General features: G+C 58.1%; 1 protein-coding gene across 1 annotated transcript; it reads left to right on the top strand.

Moving 5' to 3' along the window:
- The first annotated feature begins 7,544 nt into the window (after window positions 1-7,544).
- LOC133626971 (fas-binding factor 1 homolog) lies at window positions 7,545-18,903 on the top strand. The gene is made up of 20 exons (XM_062009411.1): window positions 7,545-7,597; window positions 8,234-8,308; window positions 8,587-8,681; window positions 9,343-9,401; window positions 10,109-10,153; window positions 10,245-10,379; window positions 10,584-10,684; window positions 11,122-11,328; window positions 11,798-11,905; window positions 12,188-12,315; window positions 12,601-12,719; window positions 12,836-12,958; window positions 13,302-13,409; window positions 14,799-14,954; window positions 15,132-15,269; window positions 15,371-15,503; window positions 15,805-15,977; window positions 16,480-17,505; window positions 17,931-18,057; window positions 18,581-18,903. The coding sequence occupies exons 1-18, from the start codon at window positions 7,545-7,547 to the stop codon at window positions 16,642-16,644; spliced, it is 2,121 nt and encodes a 706-aa protein (XP_061865395.1). The 3' UTR covers window positions 16,645-17,505; window positions 17,931-18,057; window positions 18,581-18,903.
- The last annotated feature ends 202 nt before the right edge of the window (window positions 18,904-19,105 follow it).

A 19,105-nucleotide genomic window follows, 5' to 3' on the forward strand; every position in this document is an offset into this window, starting at 1 on the left:
GGTGTTGGTGAGGAGGTGTGTGAGCTGCCCATCACTGCCAGGTACCAGCACTTTCCTCACAGCTGAGCCCCTCTCCTCATGCCCCCAGCCCCGAGCTGCCTGTGCAGGGTTCTGCCTCCAGCTCCAAACCAGAGCCAGTTGTGGCCAGCCAGCCAGGAGAGCAGCAGGGCTGGGAGAGCAGCCCATGTTGTGCTCAACACTCAGGCACGGCCCTGAGCCTTTTGCTAAAGGGAACATCATGATATTTGTTATCGACCTGGGTTTTGGTGCTTGAGCTGTAGCCAGTTTCCAAAGGGCCACCTCTCCTCCTTCCTGCCAGTGGTGGGCTTGGGCTGGGCTGTGACCAAAGTGCAGCACTGGACACAGCGAGGAGCCTGCTGAGAGCTGGTGTGTGCTTCAGCTGACAAAAGCTTGTGCCACATGAGAAAAGGGCTGATGGCAGGACTGGTGAGGGAAAAATAAAGACAAGGCCTTAGGAAGGGGAAAATAGTCCTTGCTGTGAAAGGTGGACTCAGGTTTCTCTGCTTCCTTCTGGTTCTCTTGAGCAGTCTCAGCCTTGTGCCAGAAGTCGCTCGTGCTGCAGGCAGATTGGATCCCGTTGTGCTGCAGTGGGTGTCAGTTTGATGACAAGAGGGATGCAGAGAGGAAGGAGCCAACTTTTGTGAGACACTGGAGTCTTGTGTTCCTTGAGCCCAGGTGAGCACTGGTTGATGGTGGGAAAGCTCCCCTAGAGCTCACACCTTGCTGGGACTGTTGGGAGGACCGTCTTGCAAGCCCCCTGAGGCAAAAGTGCCCATCAGAGAGCTCTGGGACAGGGCCCCGTGGTCTGCCGGGGCACTTGGCAGCCTCCGTGGTGCTGAGCCTCAGGGTTTGCCCATCCTTTACAGGTGATTTCACACAAAGTGAAAGGTGATTTATAGCTGTATTAACCGTGTTTGACAGCAACAAACATGCTCCATTTCATGCTCTTTGGGGAGCAAACACATTCTGCATTGTCTCAGCATCCCCCATTGCAAGTGATTTGGATAAGACCTTGTGCTGGGAAAAGGAACCTACCTGAAGGGAAACCTTGGGAAGCAGTTTATCTTCTCTAGCCTTTGAGGTACAGGAGAACTTAGAGGACAGTGAAGAGCTGCTGCAAGGAAGCTGCCAGCAACAGGAGTGGAGGCAGCAGATTTTAGACCCCCCGAGGATGCCGAGTCTTGTGTCTGGGTTATTTCCTGCCTTTCTGCTTTCTCCTGAGGGTTTGCTGTGTGGTTCTCCAGCCCCAAGCCATGTGAGATTGGTCCTGCTCATAGCTGAGTGCAGGTGCCGGTTGCTCTGGAAGCCCAAGCGGTGGGAGAGCAGGACACTGTTGTTTCTGTCCCTGTGTTTGGGAGGGAAAGATCCCCTCTGATGAGTACTAGGGAAAATTGGGCCTTTGTGCCACTGCTCTTGGTGGGGGTAAAGGGTACAGGCGGAGTTGCTGATTGCAGGGATCCTTCCTGGCAAAGCAAGATCTTGTGATCCATGGCTGGTGTGGGCAAGGAAAGAAGGGATTCAAGGTATAAGCAAAATATGATGCCTTGAGAAGAGGAAGGATGGTCGAGGGAGGGTCTCCTCCTCCTCTCCTCTGCCCTGGTAAGGCCTCATTTGGAGCCCTGTGTCCACTTCTGAGCTCCCCGGCTCAAGAGAGAGAGGGAACTGCTGGAGAGAGGCCAATGCAGGGCTCCCAAGATGCTGAGGGGATGGAACACGTGTGTGAGGACGAAAGGCAGCGGGACCTGGGACTGTTCAGTCTGGAGAAGGGAAGGCTGAGGGGGCACTTCATCAACACTCACAAGTATTTAAAAGGTGGATGTCAGGAGAATGGGGCAACACTTTTTTCTGTAGTGCCCAGTGACAGGACAAGGGGCAATGGGTACAAGCTGGAACACAGCAAGTTCCACTGGCACAGGAGCAGAAACTCCTTTGGTGCTGAGGGGAGGGAGCCCTGGCCCAGGCTGCCCAGGGAGGGTGCGGAGGCTCCTTCTCGGGAGGTTTCCAACCGCACCTGGACACATTCCTGTGCCCCCTGAGCCAGGGGAAGCTGCTGGAGCAGGGGCTGGGGCTGGAGCAGCTCTGCAGGGCCCTTCCAGCCCCTGCTATTCTAGGAACCTGTGACTTCCTTTTCTATTTCTGTTATAAAAGTGCCAGACTCGAGGGTGATGTGGGGAAATAGTTGGCTACCAGGGTGCTGCAGGAGGAGAAGCTCACCTCAGCTCTGGTGCTCGTGTCTCATTTCCAGCCACAGGACATAGAAGAGAGCAGTGGAGAGGTCGGAGCCAGCCTGGCAGGCTGCAGAGGGGCCCTGAGGAAAACATGTTGCAGGGAAGTCGCTGGCCATAAGAGCAGATCGGGAACTCCTCCTCTCCCTGCAGGGAGGAGCTTGGCGTGGCTGTGATCAGCAGTGTCAGATGCCTCTGCATCCTGACGTGGAGGCCGGCAGAATCTGTAAACGGCCTTGTTGGAGCAGGGGAAGGCTGGGACACTGCCGTGCTGTGATAAGCTACGAAGGCAGGCCTGGGAAAGCCAACTAGGATGTTCCGGTGCCTCTGTTTGGAGGCCTAAGTGATGCCAGGGACTGGAGGCGTTTGCCCAGCTGTCAGTCAGGAGGGGCCGTGCTCACTGGCTTCATCCTTGTATCCTTGCCCCCCTCGTGGGAGCAGGAGGTGCTGGTGCAAGAGCAATTGATCTCTGAGGGTGTCCAGTTGTGGCCGTGTGGCTCCGATTCAACAAGCGCCTCCTGCCTTGGTGTTCCCGTGACTCTGCTGTTCTGCCTCGTGTGTTTTCTGGGCATCCTTTGCCCCGAGTGCGCTCTTCAGAACGGGGTGACCCGATGCAGGAGATGCAGCGAGCTGAGGGCAGAGGAACCGAAGCAGCGGGTTGATGTCATCGGAGCAGAAACCTGAGAGATGGCTGTGACAGACGGAGCCCTGAAGCCATGGGCTAAATCAACCCAACAGCCAGGGCAGAGGACTGGCCACGGCCTGAGGGGACGGTGTCTGTGCGTATCTATGTGTCTAGATCTCAGTGGCAGGGAAACGGGCATAAGCAGCGCGTGTGTGAAGCGGGCAGACGCAGCTGGTGCGGGACAAAGGCGGGAGCGTGGCTTGGGTTTGGCGGCGATGGGGTTAACTCGGCCCAGCCGCCGCAAGGGGGCGGAGCCAGCCCGCCCGGCGTCGCGGTGACGTCACACGCCGGCGCCCGGGCGCGCGGGAACGGCCGTTGGAGCCGGTGGCGGCGAGCGGCGGGTGAGTCCGGCCGAGCTTCGTCCGAGCTCCCGGCGAGCCGCGGCTGAGCCCCGGCCGAGCTTCGTCGGAGCTCCCAGCGAGCTGCGACTGAGCTTCTACTGAACTTCGTCTGAGCTCCGGGCTGAGCTCCCCCTGAGCTCCGGGCTGAGGTCTGTCTGAGCTCCAGGCTGAGGTCTGTCTGAGCTCCAGTCTGTGGTCCCTCTGAGCTCTGGGCTGAGCTCCGGGCTGAGGTCCGTCTGAGCTCCCTCTGAGCTCCGGACTGAGTTCCCTCTGAGCTCTGGGCTGAGGTCCGTCTGAGCTCCTCCTGAGCTCCGGGCTGAGCTCCGGGCTAAGTTCCCTCTGAGCTCCGGGCTGAGCTCCGGGCTGAGGTCCGTCTGAGCTCCCCCTGAGCTCCGGGCTGAGCTCCGGGCTGAGTTCCCTCTGAGCTCCGGGCTGAGCTCCAGGCTGAGGTCTGGCTGAGCTCTCTCTGAGCTCTGGGCTGAGCTCCGGGCTGAGGTCCGTCTGAGCTCCCCCTGAGCTCCTGGCTGAGCTCCCTCTGAGCTCTGGGCTGAGGTCTGTCTGAGCTTCGTTTGAGCTCCAGGCTGAGGTCCATCTGAGCTCTGGGCTGAGGTCCGTCTTAGCTCCGGGTTGAGGTCCGTCTGAGCTCTGGGCTGAGGTCCGTCTGAGCTCAGTTGGAGATCTCTGCTGAGGTCCCTCTGAGCTCCCCCTGAGCTCCTGGCAGAGCTCCCCATAAGCTCTGGGCTGAGGTCTGTCTGAGCTCCAGGCTGAGCTCCCTCTGAGCTCCTGGCTGAGCTCCCTCTGAGCTCTGGGCTGAGGTCTGTCTGAGCTTCCTTTGAGCTCCAGGCTTAGTTCCCTCTGAGCTCCGGGTTGAGGTCCATCTGAGCTCCAGGCCAAGGATCATCTGAGGCTCATCTGATCTCCATCTGAGCTCGAGTCAGCATCAGGTGAGCACTGGGCTGGGCACTGGGCTGGACATGGGGCTGGGCACTGGGCTGAGCATTAGGCTGCAGGCAATGAGCAGTGACACTGAGCATTGCTCCTTTGCAGTCTTTAGAATTGTTCATTCCCTCCTTGTGTTGTTCAGTTGTCCCACTTATTTGGGATCCCGTGGGTGCTCCAGACCCAAGGAGATGAGGTTTTCTTCCCTCCTTCCTCTTCTGCTTGCCTCCTCCCCCAGGTGATCACCAGGCTTTGGGCAGAGCGGGAGCCCAATGGGCTCTGCTTGGGTCAGCACTCGAGGGACAGTGCGGGTGGCGCTTGCTGCCTCTCAGGGTATTTTGCAGAGCTTAATGTCAGTGTAATGTTTGCCATGCAAACCACTGCAGGAGCTCGAGACTGCTTTGGGGAGTGTGGGGTGGTTTTGAAGATTCAGCTGAAGCTTTGTTTGGAGTGCCTTGGAGCCAGGCTGGCAGGCTGCAGAGGGGCCCTGAGCAGGAGAGGGAGATCGGTTGCAGGAAAGTGTCACTGGCCATGAGAGCAACCTCTGGTACCTCTGTTTGGAGGCATAAGTGATGCCAAGGGCTGGAGGCTTTTGCCCAGCTGTCAGTCAGGAGAGGCTGTGCACACTGGTGTTTCTGAAGTTGCCAATATGTCTGTGGTGCCCCTGGTTTCATATGCTGTTTCCCAGACAGTGTGGGTAGGAAGAGGGCTTCAGTGTTGCTCATGGGCTGTTCAGGAGAAAGCTACCTGTGGCTTAAATATGTTTTGGGGAAGTCCAGATGAGACCTGGTTGATATTCTAATGTGGGAATTTGTCTTTCTCTGTAGGCTAAAACACCCAGGGAAAGTCTGAGAGGCACGTACACTCGTGTGCTTCCCTGTACCCAATCTGTAGATCTGCCCCTCCGACAGGGCAGGCAGGGGCCCTGGGGTCCCCTTGCAGGCAGGGCTCCCTCCCAGGGGCAGGGTTCCCGGGGCCCCTCGGGCACAGATGGAACTACTTCTCCTTGCGGCAGGTTTTCAAGCGACATGAGCAGCCAAGTGAAAGCAGAGCTGCACCCCAAAGCTGCTCCTGCAGGCAGCAGGCGCACGGTGCGGGGCAGGGGGGCTGGAGCCGACTGGCTGGGCCTGAAGGATGAGGATTGGTGTGAGTGGGAGCCGCTGCCTGCAGCGAAGGGCAGCCCTGCCGTGAGCCGCCCCAGCCCTGCCCCGGCCGCACGGCCTGGCCCCGCCAGCCACGTCCCGGCTGCAGAGGAGGCAGCGGCTAAAGCGGCCCCGCTGGAGGAGGAGGACTGGCTGATCGCTGCCTTGGCTCGCAAGAAAGCCCAAGCGCAGGCCAAGGCCCAGGAGAGGAATGCCGAGGCCTCGGAGGCCCCAGGGGAAAGGCTGCATCCCCGTCCTGCTGTCAGGTAAAGGCACAGTTGATGGCCACGCTGCTCCCGTTTGCTCCACGTGTAGCTGCTCCAGCAGCACCTCTCCCAAAGCCTCGTCTCAGATTGAGGCCATTAGTTTTAAGCACTAGTTTGTCTTGGGGTGGAGCCCTGGGAGCCCAGCACCTGAAGCTGTGTAGCAAGAGCTGGGTGCCGCCAACCCGCTACATCTGCTGTAAATCTCGCTTTGAACGGCTCCTTGCTTAAATGCAGTAGTCCCAGCACTGCAGTCTTTTATCCCAGTGCTATTTGAGCCTCATTGTATGTTTTGTGATGCGGCTGCCGTGGTGTGGCCGTGTGCTCTCTCCATTTCCCACTGCCTGGCCTGGCTGTCCTTAGGACACTCTTGCTGAGCTGACGTGTGGTGCTGCTAACACTCAGGCTTGTGTCACAGCTCTGTTCTAGGGGATGATTTCTTCAGCAAGCTCTCTGCAGAGGACAGCAAAGCTGCAGGGGTGAGTCCAGATTTCAGGAGAGAGCCCAAGTGTGTCAAGGGCTGGGACTGGGCTGGGCTAAGATTGCCCCTGATCTCCCTGTGTCCAAGTCAGTAGTGGGATATGGGAGATGGACTGTGCCACAGAGGTAACCCCTCTGTGGCATCGCTGTGGAGTGGGGAAGATGGGACAGGGGAGTGGGTGGATGGGGGGAGAAAGGCTTCCAGGTGCCAGGAATTACGTGCTGCTGCAGCCTTCCTGGGTGCGCTTCAGGGAAAGTGTTGTAAGAAGAACGCTTGCCCAAATCAATGCCTTTGAGTTTTCCTGATGCTTGTCCCTGAGGCAGCAGAATCTCAGCAACAGAAGCAAGGCACAGGGAGGTTTTGAGTGAGAAGGGCACCCAAAGGTGGTCATGTGCTCTTCTTCCTCATAAACCAAGGAAAAGCAGGGGCTGGAGTGAGGGGGGGGAAGTTTCCAAAGTCTGCTCATCTCTGATCTCTCCCCTCCCTGGCACACAGGGACCCAGGGCCTCTGCCACAGACGCGGAGAATCTGCTGCAGAACCTGAAGGTGAGTGTGGAAATGCCTCCCTCTCCCCACACCGTGCCTCCAGCCGTGGCCTCCAGCATCAGCTTCCAAAGGGAGCAGTGACACTGAGGCCTTAGCAGTGCTCACCCTGCTCCCATCCTTGTCCCCTTGCTTCCCAGGATATGGATGACCTGGAAGCTGATCTCCTGGGGATATCAAAGCCCAGTTCTGCAGCAGAGAAGACAACTGTGAAAGGTCCTGAGGAATGGGGTTCCTTGGGAGAAGGACGAGCTAAAGCCCCAGGGAAGCTGTTAGGTCCTGAGAAAGGTTAGAGGGAGATTTTACTTTTGTCTTCACAACTTGATTGGGAATGAGCAGGGGATGTCTTCATCTGGGAACAAAAAGTGGAAGGAGAGCCAAAGGGGTTGCATTAGAGGTATGCCAGCCACAAGGCTGTGGGGAGGAATGTGTGGCGCCACATGTAGCTGCAGAGGAGCAGGGGGGCTGGCGTCTTTGCACCCAGTTGCTCCTCTGGGCATTGAGTCAAGGCTGCTTGTTTGAACAGAGAAGGAAGAGGACTGGAAGAGGAAAGATGATGTGTCTGGCGTGTACAAGTCCTCGGTGGCCTCCACACCCAAGAGCCCAGTGGCGAGGAGGCGGTCTGTCAGGTGTGGTGCTGCGTGTGTGTCCCTAGCTCCAGGCACACTGCCCCTGCGACAGGGCAGGCAGGGGCCCTGGGGTCCCCGTGCAGGCAGGGCTCCCTCCCAGGGGCAGGGTTCCCGGGGCCCCTCGGGCACAGATGGAACTGCTTCTCCTTGCGGCAGGTTTTCAAGCGACACGAGCAGCCAAGTGAAAGCAGAGCTGCACCCCAAAGCTGCTCCTGCAGGCAGCAGGCGCACGGTGCGGGGCAGGGGGGCTGGAGCCGACTGGCTGGGCCTGAAGGATGAGGATTGGTGTGAGTGGGAGCCGCTGCCTGCAGCGAAGGGCAGCCCTGCCGTGAGCCGCCCCAGCCCTGCCCCGGTCGCACGGCCTGGCCCCGCCAGCCACGTCCCGTTGATGGCCACGCTGCTCCCGTTTGCTCCACGTGTAGCTGCTCCAGCAGCACCTCTCCCAAAGCCTCGTCTCAGATTGAAGCCATTAGTTTTAAGCGCTAGTTTGTCTTGGGGTGGAGTATTAGCGCAGGGTTTTCTCCTACTTGATCCAGCCTGCAGCCCTCCAGGCTCACCTTGCTGTTGTGGCCAGAATCGCACCCACTGTCCCAGGTCTTGCAGAGCTGTCCTGGATGAGCACAGCCCCACAGCACATGCTGTGTTCCTTGTTGGTGTCTGCATTCCCCTTCATTCCTCCTAGTTCCAGACACACCGCCTCCTCCTGCTGAGTTTACACCGGCACAGGTTGAGCCTTGTGCCGTTGGAATGGGGCTCAGAAGGGAATTGCAGAGAGCCGTGTGTGATGTGCAGGGCTGTGTTAGCTGGGGCTGCTGCTGTCTGGGGCGAGCGGGGATGAAACGAGTAGGAACAGCAGTGATGGAGGTTTTGAGACAGAGGCTTTCAGCTGCAAGGCAGGAATTGGTGTTGGGGACAGGATCTTGCCTTCCCTGAGCTCTTCCACATCTGGTGTTTGTGCCTGCAGCCATCCAGCCGCCTCCACAGGAGCCCCACAGCAGGCAGCTGCCCTGCAGGACACAGCCAGTGCAGACAGCTCTGGGTAAGGCCTCGGTCAGCTCTCGGGCACCCTCCGTGGGACAGATGTCCTGCAGAAAGCAGCTGCGTGTGTGCAGTGGGGGAGTGGGGGGGGCTGGGAGCCAGCAGCGATCCCTTTGGGCCTGAGACCTCTGTAGCTAGGAGGGAGGGCAGCTCGGCAGGTGGGTTGGGTTCTTGTCTGTTGGAGCACTAGGAAAGCCAAGCTTTCAACTTCAATGGCAAGCAGAGCAATATCTGTGTGCCTCTCCCTGCTGTGCATCACTTGTGTCTCTGCCCCTGCAGGCAGCCGGTGCCCTGGCTCAGCACCACGAAAGGAGCCTCAACTCAGGCGTCGGAGGCTGAGAAGGAGGATCCCTCCGGAGACACCAGCGCCCTGGGTGCGTTTCCTGGGATTGTGCAGCTTGGGCAGCAGGATGCAGAGAGGCTCCCCCTGCCCTGCAAAACAAGTACAAATCAGGAGGCACAGCATTACCCTTGGCCATGGAGTTGCTGCCCAGGCTTTGAGCAGCCGGTGTGGGAGCAGGTTGCCACGCTGCAGGATCCCACCATCCCCCTTTTGTGGTGTGGTGGAGACACGGTGCTGGGGCACACTGAATTCTGCAGGGCTGCCTTTGGACTTTCAGAGGGCTGCAAAAGACTTGGTTTCTCTTGGTGGGCATGAGTTCATGCTGTCCTTTCTCTCTTCCCCCTTCCCTCTTCCTGCCCACGTGCTGGTCCCACTAGTGCTGTGTCTGGGCTGAAGCTGTGCACCAGTTCAGAGCCTACTGAAAGCAACTCTTTTAGGATTCAGCCTCCTGCCTAGGTGATGGAGATGGAGGAGGAGCCATGCTTTGCCCTCAGCCTTTCTCTGCAGGGCAGAGTGCCAGCATTGTGGGGGTGCAGGAATGGACAGGCCTGCCTGACCCTCTGTCCCCATCACCACCCACCAGAGCAGAGCAGGACCCTTCTCACTCTGCCCAGGAGAGCCAGACCTTTGTCCTTCTGGGAGGGGATGATTGCTGTTGCCATGTCTGAATGGCAGACTTGTTCCATTTTCAGCCTCTACAGCCTTATTGCCAGGAGAGCAGGAGGTGCAGGGCCCTGTCCCACTTGCTCAGGTAGGTCTGCTGGGCCTGTGGCCCTGTGAGGTGCAGGATCAGGCTTGTGCTGATGGCCCTCTGCTGCCAACTCCTCGTCATCCAGCTCTGTGCATCCATGGGAGCCTGGGTTCATGGAGGGAAAGTGTTGGGAGAGCTCTGGGATACCACAAGTAGTATTTATCAAACCAAAGCACGTGTGCTGTGGATGCTTTGTAAATCACAGCAGTTGACACTGCTGCATTGCCTGAGCAGCATGTACAGACTTCTCCAGGCACATATACGTCATATTAACAGCAGAGATTGCAGTTGATAGAGGAATTGGCTTCCTCAGCATGGTAGTGAGGATACTCGGAGATGGTTTCTAGAGCACTGGAGGGCCATCAGAGCCTTTGGCAGAGAGGGCAGCTCTTGCTTTGTCTTTGAAGCCCCTTTTTCACATCTGCCTGGGCCTTCTTGCCCTGCCTTCATGGCAGGACAGCTGCTGTCTCCCCGAGAGCTGCCGGCCTTCTCCTTGAATCTACCCCCACAGCAAGAGGAGCCCAACATGATTTTGTCTGGGATAGGGGCTGCTGAGCATCAGAAGGGAGCCAGGCCAGCAACAGGGTTGGGCTGGGGAAGGGTAGAGGAAGGGCCTCAGTAAGCTGGGTATGAATTACCACTCCCAGGCTAGGAAGAATGTTCCCTCAGGACTTGACCTGCCTGACAGCAGCCCTGTGTCTCTGCAGGTTCCCACACCCAGGACACGTCTCCAGGCTGCCCCACAGCTGCAGGTGAGACACACGCCTTCCTGTGTGGGCTGATGGCCACCCCACAAAGCCACGGATCCTGAAGGGCCTTGATCTTCCCTCTCCATCCCCACAGACAGAGTCCTCAGGCCTGGGCTTGCTGCATGAGAGGAGGCCGGGGCATGGCACTGCCCGGCTCTGTGAGGATGCATCAGGCTGCCGGGCAGCTCTGGTCAGCGCCCAGGCCCGTGTGGCAGAGCTGGAGAGCCAGGTGAGCCCCGTCACCTGCTGGAAGGGGGCCACGGGTGACACAGCGGGAGGAGAAGGGCTCATGTCCACTCCAATGGCATCAGAGTGACAGGGGAGAGAGGAGAAACCTCTCTGTCCAGAAGTAGCCATGGCCACTGAGTGAGTGCTGCTGTGGGAGCTGTGTCCCTGGAGCAGCACAAGGACCTTCTCCCCGGGTGCCTGGCAGGTCCAGATGCTTGAGGTGGAGCGGACACAGCAGAGGCTGTTGCTGGAGAGTCTCCAGCAGCAGCACCAGAAGAACCTGGATCTTCTCGAGAGCCCCTACAGGTACCAGGCTCTTGCCTGTGCTCCCCTCCTCTGTCAGATCCTTGCCTGCAGCCATCTCCTCTGAGGTAGGGAGGGCTGGGCTGCTTCCCCAGTCCATCCTTGAAGACAGGCACAGAGGCACGTCGGAGTGGACCTGGTGGGGACAGAGAGCAGCCCCACAGGTGAACAACCAAGGTTGGAGTCCACTCTGACCAACACTGTCTGGTGGGTGGTGAGGAGGAGGAACAGGTTTGGAGGAACTCTTTGCCAGCATGTCCCCAGCCAGTGCAATGCACTGAGCAGCAACAGGAGGGTTTGAGGCTCTGACTGTGGAGAGGCCGAATGTTTCCCATGTGCACAGCAACACTGATCTGAATCCCCACGTGCACTTTGGGTGGAGAGCTCCAGGTATTGCCATGAGAGCAACACTTCTCCCTTGGTGTGACCTCTACAAGCAGGCGGCAAATGAAGGTGTTGGAGGAGAGCCACGGGCAGCAGGAGGAGAGGCTGCGGCAGGAGCTGGAGCAGCTGAGGGCTCAGCTGCTGTCGCAGAGCCAGGATGCGGAGCAGGCGCAGGCAGAGCTGCAGGCACAGCACCAGCAGCAGCTGGCAGCACTGGAGCAGCAGCACACGCTGGAGGTGAAGCGGCTGCAAGAGCTGCAGAGGTGAGAGCAGCACACACGTGGGGTTAGTAGCCCTGCTCTTGGCAAAGGAACCAGGGAACAGCCTGGGGGCTGCGGTGAAAGGAGGCTCGAGAGGCACTGGGCTATGGGTGGCTCAGTGGCTTTTGGAATGGGGATTTGCTTTGTAGGTTGGCACAGGGAGATGTGGCTGGAGGTACCATTTCAGAGTGAATGTTTTACCTTTTTACTCAGTCCAGTGAGCCACTGGTGTCGCACGTAGTTTGGGTCAATGAGAAGCCAGGTTTTGGTAGAGAAGCCCTTAAGCCCTGCATGTGGTCCGTGCCAAATGTGGATGCCTGTCAGGGGCGTGCCCTGTGACAGCCCACCACGCCAGCTCAGTTCCTGGCACCACTCAGCTCCATGACCATGACCAGGCCTCTTGCACAGTGCCTGTCACGGGGAGCACGGCTTTGAGACAGCCCGTGGTGGGCTCCTCACCCGTGTCCCGCAGGACGTCCATCCAGGAGCTGCGCCAGGACTACGACGAGCAGCTGCGGCGGCTGCAGCGGCTGAAGGATCAGGAGGTGGATGCGGTGACCAGCGCCACGTCACACACCAGGTACCAGCCCCCTGGCCGTGGTGTTCCCCGCGGAACCAGCCTCGGGCTGTGGCAACAGAGCCCATCCCCTCTTCCCCCTGCTGCCTCTCACAGGGCTGCTGAGCACTTTGCTCTCTGTCAGTACTCTCCTAAGCAGCAGCTCTGTCTTCCCACCACTCTGCTGTGACCCACAGAGGGGCAGGGCAGGACTGCCTGGCCTTTGGCCCACCACATCTCCCCCTCCATCGCAGTGAGGTGAAGCATGTGCCACAGGGTTGACTTTCTCCTCGCTCTCCTCCGCAGGTCTCTGAACGGCGTCATCGAGTGGATGGAGAAGTTCTCCAGTGATCTGCACGAGCTCTGGCACAAGGTGGAGGCCAAGCACCACAGCACCTCCCAGGAGCTGGCCACGTGGGCACAGCAGCTCAGGGGTACGTCTGTCAGCCATCTGTCAGTGCTGGAATGGCTCTGGAGGCACCCAGCAAATGGGGAGAAGGTGCCCTGAGTCAGGCAGGGACTGGGAGCCGAGGCTGGCAAAGCCTGGCCTGCCTCGGCCACTGAACACCTCGGGGTGTCCCCGTTACGAAGTGGGGTCCTGGGGGTGTGCAGAAGGGGAGCAGCACAAATGCATGCAGGTCTTCCGCTGTGAGTATGGTATGGGCAGAGAGGGCTTCCCACCTCGTGCTGCTCATGGCTCGGCTGCTCCCTCTGCACAGTGCTCCAAGACAGGATGTTGCAGCAGCAGAAGGACATGGAGGAGGAACAGAGACGACACCAGGACGTGATTGCTAAAGTGGAGGCCAGGCTGAGCGAGCAGTCTCAGCAGCTGGAGCAGGTGAGCCCAGGCTGTCTCTTTTGCCCGAGTCAGCCCTCCTGTCTGGGTTTGGGATAGGTATGTGTTGTCCCAGGAGCCTGGAACAGCCCCTGTCTCTCCTCCCTGTCCAAACCCAGGAGCGCTGCAGGGCGCTGACGGAGCAGTGCCAAGTGGGATCTCTGCAGCGCTCGCTGGAGGAGCGGCAGCAAGTCCTGAGCCAGCAGCTCTCCAAGGAGCGAGCAGAGCTGGAGAGGGCCAAGGTGAGGTGGGACAGACAGCTCCAGGTGCTGTTCACGTGTGCCCCGAGTGTGAGCGGGGCTGCAGTGTGCTGTGTGGTGGAGGAAGGAGCCGGGTTCTGGGCTGCAGCACTTTGCTCCCTCAATCCCACCCCCAGGCGCAGTGACTCACAATCAGAGCGGTCCCCTGGCAGCTGGAAGCTTGGGGCTGAGCTCTCCAAGCAGGGCTCACTCCAAGCACTGGGGGGCTTGAACCAGCTTCTGGGTGTTGCCTGATATTTGGTGGCAGAGATGGGCTGAAGGAGAAAAATCCATCAGCAAAGGGGACTCAGTGCTTTGCCTCTCCCTCTCTTGTGACATTCTGCAGAGCACTTTTCTGGCGGAGCAGCAGTTGGTGGTGCAGAAGTGCTCAGAGGAGTACCAGAAGCTGGCGACTGAGTGGGCTGAACTTCGTGCCCAGCAGCAGCAGAGCAGGGTGAGGATGGAACTGGACACGGGCACATGGGCTCCCAGGGAGAGGGCACCGTCAGCAGCCTGGCCAAAGTACTGCAGCGCAGCCCCTTCCCATGCCCACGGGGCAGGCTCTACGCTCCTTCAGGTGTTTCAGACAGAGATGTCCCTTGGGGTGGTGAGAATCAGGCTGCCCCAGGAGCAGCCTCCACCAGCCTGCTTTAGATGCTGACAGAAGCGTGGGTTCCTCTGTCTCTCCCCTCTGCCTGTGAGGAGTTGGGGCAGCCAGACCAGGCACAGCCACCTCCTTCATGAGAGGAAACCCCCACGGTGGGTGTAAGCAAAGCCTTCCCCTGCCACGAAGTTTTCCGCCCTTGGCCTAAAAACCAGTCTCAAAGTCTGAAAACCAGGCTCGAAGCCTGAAACCAGGCTCGAAGCCTGAAAAATGAACCAGACTCGAAGTCTGAAACCAGGCTTGAAGCCTGAAAAACCAGCTCGAAGCCTACTTCATGTGGCGATCAACCCAGGGTCCGATTCTCAGCTGGGTGGGAAGAAATCAGTCCTACTCAATGTGAGTGATAGCAGAAATCTTCACTTTATTGAGAGCAGGCTCTAACTTATATACACAGCAGCTTCAAAGCTAGCTCAGCAACAGCAGCTAATAGATTACATTCTCATGTTCATCCTACTTGCGGTTTCTGCCATAAGCCAGCTCCCTCACATCTTCCCATCTTGTTTTTTCCCCGTAGTTGTTTTCCACCTTGAGCTGTTAGCTCGTTAGCTGAAAACAGCCCGACCTTGAAGGAGCAGAAAGCGGCCTGCTGTCTGCACTGACTACGTGACAGCAACTGCTTTAACCATGGCTCTGACTCTGGTCTTGATTGCGCATTAAATTCATATAACTAGAACTCAGATTGCCTTGCCCCATCGGGCCTAACATTATACCCTGGGATCCATGTCCATTCTCCCTTAACCATTCCTCCACATCCCCCTGCCATGGGGACGTGGCCAGAGCCAGCTCTGCTCCCTCCTAGGGCTGTCCAGAGGGGATCTGTGGCACAGACAAGGTGTCAGAGCTGCCACAGTGGAAAAGAAGCATTCAGCCTGAGTATTTCCACTGCTGACAAATTGTTTTGCTTTGAGCATGTTTGAGGGTGTGCAACGTGGTTGAGGGGCTCTGTCCTTCCCAGGAAAGGGAGTGTGTGTGTGTACAATCCCAGCTCTGCCAGCCCTGGTCCCCAAGGGGTGATGGATGAGGGCACTGCTTAAGTACCTGGAGGTGTTGCTCTGCACCCCACACTGGCACACACGAGAAGCTCAACGGGGGCAGATCTCTCCCATCACTTGGGAAAGACTCACAAGAGTGAACAGGACAGGGCAGGTAGTGCATTGGTTTCCCCCGTACCCATCCCAGGAGCTGGCAGAGCTGAAAGCCAAGGAGGAGCAGCTGGAGAAGGCCAGAGAGCTGCAGGATAAGGCCTGGCAGAAGCTGAGGCTGGAGAAGGAGAGGGTGAAGGTGGCTGCGCAGCGCGTCCGGCAGCAGGAGGAGAAGGTGCAGAGCAGGGCCAAGGTGAGCACAGCATCTGTCTGAGTCTGGCAGCAGAGCTGGGAGGGGTCACAGCCCTCCCCAAGCCAGGAGGAGTCCTAGTGCTGTCCTGGAAGGGGAATGAGGGGATGCAGAAAGGAGCCCTGCCCCATAGCAGCAAGGGACCCTGTCCCCAGCCTCCCCAGCCTCTCTACCTTGCAGCTCTCATCCCAGAAGGACAAGAGGGGGCAGCGAGTGCTGCAGAAGGCTTGCAGGGGGGAGTGTGAGCACCCAAGGAGGCTGCAGGCCATGCAGCAGCGCTTGAAGCAGCTGAGGCAGCAGGAACAGCACCTGCAGGAGGTACACCCCCTCGCCTTTCCTTCTTGGCCTGAAGCCACCGTGTTGAGGGCCTCAACCTTTGCCAACAGCTTCTCTCTCTCTTTCTCCTGGGGATGGGGCAGGAGTGGCTGAGCACAGCTCTGAAGAGGAGACAGCTAGAAGAGCGATGTGAGGAGCTGCCCAACAACCCCATGATGCTGCTGACTGCAGACCAGGACCTCGGTGCCCCTGTGAACAGCCTCTCCAGCACACTGTGTAAGGCTTTCTGCCTGTTGCCAATGGGAAGGGACATGCTGGGTGGGGAGCTGCACTTGTATTCCACTTTTCAGGAGGCTTGGCATGTTGCTGAGGGCTGAGTTAGTTCCCCTGATGATAAACCTCAGCTGTGAGTTGGCCCCTTGTCCTCTGAAGGCAGGGCAGTGCCAGGAGGGTGTAGAGGGGGCAGAAGGGGACAGGCAGCTGGATTAAAGCCCGTTTGCAGTGGGTGGTTGGGGAGGACCTTGCTGTGGGGACATGCAGGCAGCTGGAAAAGGAATGCTGTTGTCTCTGTCTGCAGTTCCCCTGACGACAGCGGCACCACAGAGCTGGGGTCTTGTTGCAGAGCCTCCAGCTCCTGTCAGGGTGCTCCCTCAGCACAGCCCTGGGGCTGGCAGGGACACCCTGGCCACAGCCAGCGGCACCGAGCTCATTGACGCCACGCTGCTGCTGCTGAAGTTCAGGGCCCAGCAGGTGAGGGGGAGGAGGCTGGGGCTGGAGAAGGGGCTTGGAACCGGCTGGATGGGAACAGGGCTGGCTAAAGCGCGCTTTGAGGCCGGCAGCCACAGCATGGGGTGTCTCCTCAGACCATTACTGAGCTGTTGGGCTGGGTGGGCTTCCAGAAGAGGACCTAGAGGACCTGTCACACCTAGAAGAGTGATGCCAGAAGCAAGGAGGGGTGAACCTTCACAGCTTGTCTCAGGTTCATTGATAACATGCAGGACCTGATGGTTCATCCCTCTCCTCACACCATCCCTGACTGGGAGAAGCCATCTCTGCTGGACTCTGGCTTTGTGATGTGCCAGTCCCCTCCCTTCAGCCCCCTGCTTCCCTGCTGGGGCTTTCTCCAGGCTGGGCTGCTCTTTCAGGCTGCTTCTGTAGGATTCGGGGTACTTTCCTCACCCAGTGACACCCTGGACTGTGACTCTGTTTGTGTTGCACTCTGATATCTGTCCCATCATCCCTTTCTTCTCAGGACCATGGTTTCTTAGAGAATGAGGAGTTCTACCTGGAGAGTCTGACAAGATCATCCTATCACACATCAGCTCGGTCACGAGGATGGTGGTCAGCACATCTCACACCAGCAAAACTGCAGCCACGTCTCCACCAATTGGTGACAAAGAAACCCAAGCTTTCTTAGGCATTGTGGGCTTTTGGAGGCTGCACATTCCCAACTGCTGTAAATCCTCTCTGTCGAGTCACCTGGAAGAAAAACGATGTCAAATGGGGCTCTGAACAACGACAAGGCTTTCAACAAATTAAACGAGAGGCTGCTCAGGTGGTGTCCCTTGGGCCAGTCTGAGCAGGACCAGATGTGACAAACATGCTCTGCACTGCAGCTGGAGAGAATGGCCCTACCTGGAGCCTCTGGCTAGAAGCACGTGGGGAGGCTGGAGGCTGAGCCCTGGGGTTCTTGAGTCAGGGATGCAGAGGATCCGAGGCCCGGTGCACTCCCACCAAGAAGGGGAGGCTGGCAGCAGATGAAGGAGTTTGAGCTGCCTCAGAAGGAATTGGCATGGAAGCAGGACTGTTCTCAGCACCCAACTGCCAGTGCTGGGCTGGGTGTCCAAAGGGAGGGTCTCCTCCACACATCAGGCGACTGACGCCACATGGAGTGAGGGGGTTGTGTTGAGCACTCAGTGAGCTCCTGTAGGAAACCCCAGTCACCCCAGCATCCTGCACGTGATCACCAACTGGGACTTGACCCTTTCTGACGTCCTGGGGAACCTGAGGCAGGAGCATCCCAACAGAATGCGGAGCAAGTGCTCAGTGGCATCTCTCTGCAAAAGGATCTCTTCTCTTGGGCTGGTGTGTGGGAGCTGCGTTGGGTGGGCTGTCTGAATGCTGACATGGTGCCTTTCTGGCAGGTTTCAGTGCGACTCACATGCACTTGGAGGACACAGACGGTCTCGAGGGGCAGACAGTGAGTCGCCAGAACCGGCGCCAAAGGAAAAAATCCCGGCAGTCCAATATCCTTGTGTGGGAAATAGAGGTGCCCAAGGTAAGCAGCCACTGTCCTGCTCGTGCCTCCTGCCCTACCCTACACAGCCATCTCCTGCTTCTTCCATTTCAGGGCCACCCCAGGGAGATACAGAACCAGCCAACGAGGGTTTCAGCGTTTAGCTGTTAGGGCTACACCCTGGCATGGTTGCTGGAGTCCTTTTTCTCCATCACTTTCCACTCTGATCTGTCAGGGTGATGCTCTGAAGGCCTTCAGAAGGCTTTGAGGGTTCACAGTCCCTGAGAGCAGGGAATGAGTTGTGGTGCTTTCCCCTGTGCAGGAGGGTCACGTTCCCGCTGCCTGTCCAAACCCACCCTGCAAATGAGCTGCAGGAACCAGGAAGATGGGCAAAAGAAGCCCCAGGGCACAGTGGGGTTTGATCTACATTTCCCTCCTTGACTCTTTCTTTCTTGTCTTTCATCAAGGATACAGTCACACAATTGATTGGCAAACAGGGCCAGTTTATTAACAGCTTGAGGAGAGAGTCTGGGGCCACAATTTCTCTCTCAGCGCTCCCTGATGTTGATGACTACGAAGTCTGTCAAATCAAAGGTAAGAGGAATGCCTCTTTGTTCAGGGTCTAGGATGTGGCTTGGGGGCCTTGAATTAGAAATGGATTCAGTGGCTTGGCAAGGCCACGGCTTTTACCCAAGTGTTCTGCTCAGGGCTGTTCCAGGACAGAGATGTGGCAAGTGGGCTGGGCCTTTGAGCATTTGAGCAGCTTTGGCTGCTGGAGCTGAACCAGCCCCTTTTGCAAGATCCCTTTGGGCTTGAAGCAGCAGATAGGGGATGCTTTTCAGCATCTTGACTGGGAAGGATGTTGCATCAATTGGGACTGAGAAGTATCTGCCAGCCAATTGGGTCCCTGCTGCAGGCCAAAGCCGTTGCAAGTGGGGTCTGGGGCTCTGAGCTGCTCACAGTGGTTGGATATCAGCGTCTGTGGCCAGTCTGTTCTAACTGAACTTGTGCATGCAGCACAGGAGGCTTCTGGCAGCTGTGTTGCTTCCCATGGCAGGGCTGGAGGTGTCCTCAGCCTACCTGTGTGATGACCTTGGGTGGGATTTTTGTCTTCCAGGCCTCTCCCATCAAGTGAACAGAGCGCTGAGCCTGATTGGCAGGAGGTTCCAGCACCTGTGTCTGGACAACAAACACTGTGCTCATTTCTGCTGGGAAAAGGTTCTGTTCTAGAAGGATGTAGGAAGGGGTACAGCATGGGCAGCTGCCCCAGGCTGGCCAGCAGGTTTTGGAACCCATCCTGACATGGTGCCCAGCACATGTGTGCAGTTGGGTCAGGTCCCAGCTAATGAGCAACGACGTCACTCACCATCCCCTTTGTACATCCCCTCGTGCATTGTTAGAACTGTTTCTCCTTCCCTTGTTCCTTCTTGTTGTTCCATTAAACTGTTCCGATTGCAACCTCTGGGAGCTTTTGGGTGTTTCCCCTTGTGTCTGGTTCCAGCAGTGAGCCAGCACCCCCCTGGCTCTTTGTCCCTGGCTGATCAAAACCAGGACATCTACCCTGTCCCTCCCCCTGCTCCAGTGACACGTCCTTCTGTCCTTAGGGCTGCAAAGTCCCAGCTGCCTCGATCCCTCTCTGCAG

The sequence above is a fragment of the Colius striatus genome, chromosome 16, assembly GCF_028858725.1.
Source record: "Colius striatus isolate bColStr4 chromosome 16, bColStr4.1.hap1, whole genome shotgun sequence".
Taxonomy (NCBI): domain Eukaryota; kingdom Metazoa; phylum Chordata; class Aves; order Coliiformes; family Coliidae; genus Colius; species Colius striatus.